At 33.5% G+C, this 7,732-nt stretch overlaps 1 protein-coding gene across 2 annotated transcripts; it reads right to left on the bottom strand.

The window, feature by feature from the left end:
* Positions 1-568: 568 nt before the first annotated feature.
* Positions 569-6,128, bottom strand: LOC129969532 (uncharacterized). 2 transcript variants are annotated; one of them, XR_008784531.1, is made up of 4 exons: positions 4,061-6,128; positions 3,277-3,950; positions 3,002-3,180; positions 569-2,008 (listed from the first exon to the last, which is right to left on the bottom strand). XR_008784531.1 is itself a non-coding variant. In XM_056084143.1 (4 exons), exons 1-4 carry the CDS (start codon positions 4,113-4,115, stop codon positions 2,003-2,005), a joined length of 423 nt encoding a protein of 140 aa, XP_055940118.1. In that variant the 5' UTR covers positions 4,116-6,128; the 3' UTR covers positions 569-2,002. The 2 variants fall into 2 exon arrangements, 1 of the variants encoding a protein (XP_055940118.1); XM_056084143.1 differs by having other exon boundaries at positions 3,768-3,950.
* Positions 6,129-7,732: the final 1,604 nt, after the last annotated feature.

Below are 7,732 nucleotides of genomic sequence, written 5' to 3'. Positions count from 1 at the left end.
TTCTGATTTCTATTACACATTAAAAAGTGACAATTTGATATTTTATTAAATAATTTAAAAATGTTTTTAGAAGATCTATTGTTTTTTTAAAAGTCAAAGTCTCGTATTACTGAAGGAAAAAAAAAGACAGTACTATAACATTCGTCGCATCCATTCGCTTTTTCTCAAGAAATCCGATATTTTATTGCATTAGGTTAGATTTAGAAATTTAAATTCCTTCTAATCATGAAAAAGCGTCATTTTTTCCTATAGGCATATTGATCACCATGGTGATCAGACACAGTGATCAAATGCTTTCTAAGAATCAAAGGATACTTTGATTGGCTGGCCGGCCGAACCAATCAAAGTATCCTTTATCAGCGGATGTACACATTTGCATCAAAATTAAAAACCGAATTAAGGTATATAGGACTCAAGATTTAGTATTTTAAATTTACTATTCATCTTACTATAAATACATTTTAAAAAAATAAGCTAGTAATAGTTAACAAGAATAAAATCGAATTAAAACGCAGCTGCAAATGGATGCAACGAATAAATGATTAATTTTAATATACCTTCTCAAACTACGGTAAAATTTCAGAAATATTAAAGTTAAATTTAAATTTAAATTAATGAGTATCGATACCATGTACTATTAAATTTGGATTTAGGAATCATTAATACTATAAATTTTATGTCATTTTCGGATGTAAAACTTAACGAGGAGCAAAAAAAAAAGAAAAAAAACTATTTTAAAATTACAGTTCCAACCATCAAACAAATTTAAAATTCAAGCATAAAATATAATTTTCAAAGCATAGAACCATTTCATGTGCAAAAACTCCAAGTTGCAGCTTAGCAATATATATTTAAAATATTTTCAGAGATTTCGGGGCCAACTACCGAAAATTAGCATAAAACATTTTTCCCTAATTAAGACCAGTATTTCAAAAAAGAATGTTCAGATAATTACGAGTTGCAAAATCCCTTCATATTAGAACTATACACAGATAATTATAGCAAATATATTCAGATATTTGATCACTTATTTCATCATCATCATTATAATATTAAGTTACTTTCTAGAAATCGACAATAATGAAATTAGTTACGAGATCATTAACATTCAGTACAAAATAAAAACAAATGACTACCATTTTTATAAAATTGTAGATAAATTGAGAAGTATATTACAAGCCCTTATGCTGATGTGAAGAAACTACAATGAATCGTTTCATAACAATAAAATTCAATTTTTCAAATTGTGTTACAGTAAGCGGTGATGAAAAGCAATCGTAACAAATCACCTCATAACATAAAGATGGATTATCCGTTGACAATAAGGGAGGAATGCATATGCAAATTTTTATTTCAAAAATTCGTTCTGTGGCAGTAAATTTTTAGTTTTGTTGGAAATTTGACTTATTTGATTTTCCTAGAAATCATCTATTACATTTTAATTTATCTACATGAAACATGTTTATCGATATCGATTGTCTCAGAATAGCTTGTTTCTCAAAGTACAAAGCAAGCACTACGTTTAAAGAAAATGAATGCAAACCAATATTTTAGTCGTTTTAAGTAGATATATGAAAATTTCAAACAATTTAGATGAAATATCGATTGATATGCCAAACATTTGTTTGGAATGATAATTACATGCACTTCAAGCTTTCCCAATTTTAAAAAAATATCCCCAAAAATGTAAGATTCATTGTCATAGCCTTAAAATGGGATCATGAAATACTTCAAAGATATATTGATATTTTCAAATAATTTGCCATTACATTAGTAATCACAATTTCACCACTATGCAAACTGATGATTTTTGATAGAAAATATACATTTTGGATTTGGTGTAACATTTATAATTTTACTAACCAACTACATTTGTCCGGAAATCAACATTTTAACTGTAGTGGCTCCGAATTCTAGTTTGCACTTGATAGAAGCTTCAGATACTGCATGTTGTGGCAGGATCACTTCGAACAAAACAAGTCAACATCTGAATCGGAATAGATTAGATCTGAAAAACAAGAAACCATTCAATGGCAGAATATACATGACAGTTTTACTCTTTAAATATGCATTGATAATTACAAACGAAGCTTATGATTTCACTATTAATAGAAGCGAGAATAGAAATCCTACTTCAAATGTAGATTTAAGTTTACCAATGGCTGATCTTTTGAAAATGAAACTTTATAGTGATTTATAGATTTTAAAATAATTAACTAAACAAGATCTTTCAGAAGCTGTGCATATATATATTCTCTAAGGATCAGAAGTGGAGCAAATAATGCTCAAATAGCATTAGCACAGTAGCCGCAGTTATTGGTTAGACTTCAGAATACCATATGTTATTTTGCCCTTTTCTAGAAACTGTCATAGAATCATTTAAACTGTCTCGGAACGAACGAATGAGTGCATAATGGAGAAAGAAACAAGGCTTGAAGCTTCGTTTGACAAACATGGACGTTTTCTTTCTTAAGGTTACAACCGAAGTTTTCTGGATTATCATTTAAATACTTTAAAAGGAAATGAAATTGGTGACCTTACTGATATTAGTATGTACCAGTTACTTCGATTAACAAAATATTGAAAATTATATGCATTTTAAATAAAAATTACAATGAATTTAGAGCGTTCCAAAAAATGAGTTTACTGGAGGTTGAAAGTGAGACGAAAAAAAATTACATGGAAACATCTTTTGCTCATCTGTCACAGGCGTATGTTTGAAAAAGTTTCTGTCCATGCAATATTTCCTTAGTATACACCATGAAGAAAGCCTTACCTAGGCCGATTACTTCGACAATTACGTTTAGAAGTTGATATCGTGAAATAAGTATATCAACTCTTTTCTTAGGTAAAACTACTGTAGATATTTCAATAATTATTTCCAGGAAATTATGGTTTATTTATCTTTAACTGCCACCGATATACTTTCTGGAGAAACCAAATAAAATGGTTATCGAGTGTCTCTCTGTGGTAGTTTTATTGTTATAATTCAGAAACTTACCATGCCTTTGAATTCCATGTACTTCGAACTCATCTGAAGGGAATATCCTCCCCGTATAAAGAACTGCTTTCTAGTGAAGACGTTTTTGGACCTTGAAAAGCGTATTATCGATGGTGATGACATACTTTTTAACCGGAAAAGTAGCATCAACGGCCATGAGTTGTCTGACAGAAGAATACCTAAAACAAATAGAAGTACATTGTTATGGTTCTCATTCGATAATCCAAGCCAATGATTGGAAATCATTTGATGGTGTGACAATTCGCACAACTTACCGATATTACTTCAATGACGTTCTTTCCAGGACATCTAGATACCTACTACACATATGTAGATACTTTATGGCTGGAACTGAAAGGGCATTCATTTAACTTAATAAATTTGGTCATTCTAGAAAGTTTACCACAAGCCATGCAGAGACAACAGAATTACCTAGAAGCATTTTTGTCCTGCGTAGATGCTGGAATCTAGTTTCAAACGGTTCCTGGCCATGGAGTATTTCCCTCATAACGAGGGTCACTGGGTGATTCCATTCTAAGACGTTCAATTACTTTGAATCCTATACTCAGAAACGCGTATGACAGGCGTTTGAATTCCGGTAATTCATTATGGTTAGTAGCCAATAGGGCTGCATCTGTTTCAATAAATATTTTAAGATAATTATGTTTCGCATCTCTTTGCAGCCTCCAGTAATTTAATTTCTAGATGAACCAATTAATGGTTTTCAAATTCCATGCCGTTTTGTTAATATAAATAGCGAACTTACTGCGCCCTTGAATTGTCTCATCACCTTCAACATCACCTGTAAGGAATACTTCCTCGCATCCAGCATATTTGGGGTGGACAATCAAGTGCATGGAACAGAAAGCAACACTACTGGTGGTTGACGTAGTGCCTTTATCAAGCAAAATGACATGGATATAGGCCATGTTGTACTGTCTGTCAATGCCTAGTGAAAAAAAATGTGTACATTTTTACAGCTATAATTACCATAGATATAATCACATGATTATATCCAACATTCATCACGATATGATAATTATAAATATCGTAACTCACCGATATTACTTCTGTACGAAAGAAAAAATTTCGTGGCCATCCAGATAGCTGCCATCCATATTTTCGTCAAGAGAAAAGGCGGTCGCTTTGCTTACAGGAGTTGGCCACTGTTTCAAGCGAACAGCATAAAAAGTGTTCTTTGCAGTGAACAGCTCCAACAACGGCAGGCGATTTTGTTAAATTGATGACTTCTATGACGTATTTCACTGATGAGTGAAAAGGCCAGTGAATTCAACAGAAACTTTCTAGTATTACAGATATTTGATTTAAACGTTTCCCACTGGATAGTCTTACACAAAAGACTTGTCAAATTTGCATTAAACATTCTGTTCATTTATAGAAGAGGGCACAAGAGAGCAACTGCCACTGTTTCCTCTGTCATATTAGACTGTACCATGTAAAATCCACATGATTATAGCATTTTCGTCGCTTAGAAACTACTCGAGTGGAATATTCAAAGATTATGAATATTTCTTCCACATTAAATGTGCAGATTTTAATGCATTTTAGAAAGTTTCCAATAGATAAAAACATTTGAGCGGGCAACTGTTAGTAATTTTTAAATTTTAAAAGGGAATGGACTACAGAGATTATTCCTCTTTTGTTTTTCTTTACAATAAACAAATTTGATTTCAGAAAAAACATCTTTGCCTTAACTCATTTCATATTTTTAAGTGTTATGAAGATAATTTTTTTATATACTTAAGTATAAAATGCAATACGAAATTTATCTGAATAATTTCAAGTAAGTTCAAAATAGCTTAATTTAGTACGATTTTTTTTTATCTCAAATGCTTAGTAGCTTAATTCAATTCTATTTCTGAAAGGTTTTTCCTAGCCTTATTCTAACCGATTACTGCCTTTAATTCATTCATTTTGATTCGAAGACAATTGCAATTCCTTCACATGAAGCTATTCAAACTTCCATTTCCGAATTGCGATATAGAACAAACTAAGTTATTTCTAGATAACTGAAGAGTAAGAATTCGTCTTCTTTATTCAGTAAAAATTATATGTATCACATTAGGATGTATAAATATTAGACACCGAATTGAACTAGGTATTTTTAATGAGATTCCAAATTGTTACATCAACTAGAGGAATAGTTAATGTACAGAAAGCCAAAAAAGAACGAGGCAGATTGGAGATTTTAATTCCAAAACCGGGAGAAAAAGTTCGTTTCAAGTACGAAATGTCAAATAATTGAGCCTCAGATACGGAGCTAATACTGCTTTTGATGGCAAAAACAGCTAATTGGAATTTGAAAGAAAATGGCAGCTTTTAATTACATTGAGATATTGATTCCCAATAAGCCGTCACTCACTCCAATCCCCCCTAAATGAGAATAAATGAATATTATTCAGAGAAATTGGATATTTTAAAAGTTCTATTAAATTAATATTTTAATTTAAGTATAATTACGAGTATAAATTTTTCTTTTTATCGGATTCCGTCATAGCAAAACTTTGGGTTTTCCGGGATTTATGTCACTGAAATATCAAATTTAATCTTAATATGAATTTTAATCTACTCTGCTCATTGGAAAGTTTGCATTAATATGGTATCCGCCAATTTTTTTCCCCTTACTATAAAGGAGATACTTCAGTTATTGATTAAAGTCATTACAAGTTATAATTGCTGACTTAAGCAAAGAGTTACTTATTAAAGATTATCTATTAATTAATTGTTCTATGTTTCCTCTGGTTTGAGATTCAAGGGAGGGAGAAACTCAGCATGAATATTTAGTAATGTATCCATCCGAAAAAATATAACTACCTATTGATGGGATTTAAATACAAAATAATTTAAAATTACGAATTAAATTCTTACATATTAAACCTCGTTCACTTCAATTTCCTAAACATTTTTCAATAATTTTCTTACTTCAAAACGTTTTAAACTCGCCGCTTATATTATATTATATTCCTAATTCCTATTAAAATATTGGCCACGAAGGTGAAACTAAGCCACCCCAAATGATTAGAAGTATCAAATCCTTGCACAGTACGCAAATGCCACAACTCACACATACACAACCCACACCGTCACCCCTAAAACCACAACTCACACATACACAACCCACACCGTCACCCCTAAAACCACAACTCACACATACACAACCCACACCGTCACCCCGAAAACCACAACTCACACATACACAACCCACACCGTCACCCCGAAAACCACAACTCACACATACACAACCCACACCGTCACCCCTAAAACCACAACTCACACATACACAACCCACACCGTCACCCCTAAAACCACAACTCACACATACACAACCCACACCGTCACCCCTAAAACCACAACTCACACATACACAACCCACACCGTCACCCCTAAAACCACAACTCACACATACACAACCCACACCGTCACCCCTAAAACCACAACTCACACATACACAACCCACACCGTCACCCCTAAAACCACAACTCACACATACACAACCCACACCGTCACCCCTAAAACCACAACTCACACATACACAACCCACACCTCCAACGCCACCCAGAGACCTACACTTTCACATACACAACCCACACCTCCAACGCCACCCAGAGACCTACACTTTCACATACACAACCCACACCTCCAACGCCACCCAGAGACCCACACTTTCACATACACAACCCACACCTCCAACGCCACCAAGACACCCACACTTTCACTAACATAACCCACACCTCCAACGCCACCCAGAGACCCACACTTTCACAAACATAACCCACACCTCCAACGCCACCCCGATACTCAAACTTTTACACCTTACCCACGCAGCCAGTTCCACTTTAAGTTTCTGATGTTCGCAAATATTATCTACATAACCCAAACCATGATACAGTCAACAATTGTCTCTCAACCCCCGCTAACACTTCCAATTCCCAATTTTCAACATTGCGTAACAATACGCGATAACTCGACGAGTTAGCCATGAAGGCAATCGTTTCTTTTCCCATAAACCCATGGCGAAATAATTTATCACGTATTCATATTGGCTATTTCCACACTCCCCTATGCCATCACTTCATTCACGGCCTAATGTGACCTTGCACTGTTTCGACTAAATACATGACGACTCCCAAAACGAAATATTAATTCCATTCCGTACATCACGCCCATGCTTAAGATGAGACGCGATGTCATTCACAATGCACATTACTTCTCAATATTCTCATTTACATAATGCATTTTAACCTCAGAATAAAATGCACGTCAGTACCCCCGTTGCGTCCAGCCATGCATCGCGGAAACGACTTTTTTGAAATTAACAAACCTAATTTTAAAAATACTAAACCCGGCGAATTTATGCTAGTTATGATGAGCGAAACGGTGAATTAAAGCAGGAAAACAGATTAAATAAGACGTGCGGTTTGCTCAAAAGCATTATTCTAAATTCCATGCAAATATTACCTATATTCTGCACTGCTTTCATCGATTCATGATTTTAAACATCATTTTCCTCAAAATTCGGTATGAAACTGTCAAAAATGGACATCTAGTAATTTTCGATCATGTCTCGAAATAATTCGATTCATTACAATCAAAATATATTAAGAATTAAACTTTCGATAAAATGCCATCTGTATAGAATACATGAAATGATTCTTAAGTTTAAAAATAGATATTTGTAAGTATAAATCTGGAGTTAGACGTACTGCATTA

The sequence above is a fragment of the Argiope bruennichi genome, chromosome 5 (genome assembly GCF_947563725.1).
Source record: "Argiope bruennichi chromosome 5, qqArgBrue1.1, whole genome shotgun sequence".
NCBI classification, from domain to species: domain Eukaryota; kingdom Metazoa; phylum Arthropoda; class Arachnida; order Araneae; family Araneidae; genus Argiope; species Argiope bruennichi.
This window is presented reverse-complemented; position numbering and strand designations above follow the sequence as displayed.

What these genes read in the sequence shown, in the direction of transcription:
- LOC129969532 (XM_056084143.1), bottom strand. Translation starts at nt 4,115, where the DNA reads ATGGCAGCTATCTGGATGGCCACGAAATTTTTTCTTTCGTACAGAAGT. An exon ending in TTCGTACAGAAGTAATATCG is followed by an intron (nt 3,951 to 4,060) that starts GTGAGTTACGAT and finishes TTTTTTCACTAG; the next exon opens with GCATTGACAGACAGTACAAC. An exon ending in TGAGACAATTCAAGGGCGCA is followed by an intron (nt 3,181 to 3,767) that starts GTAAGTTCGCTA and finishes TATTTGTTTTAG; the next exon opens with GTATTCTTCTGTCAGACAAC.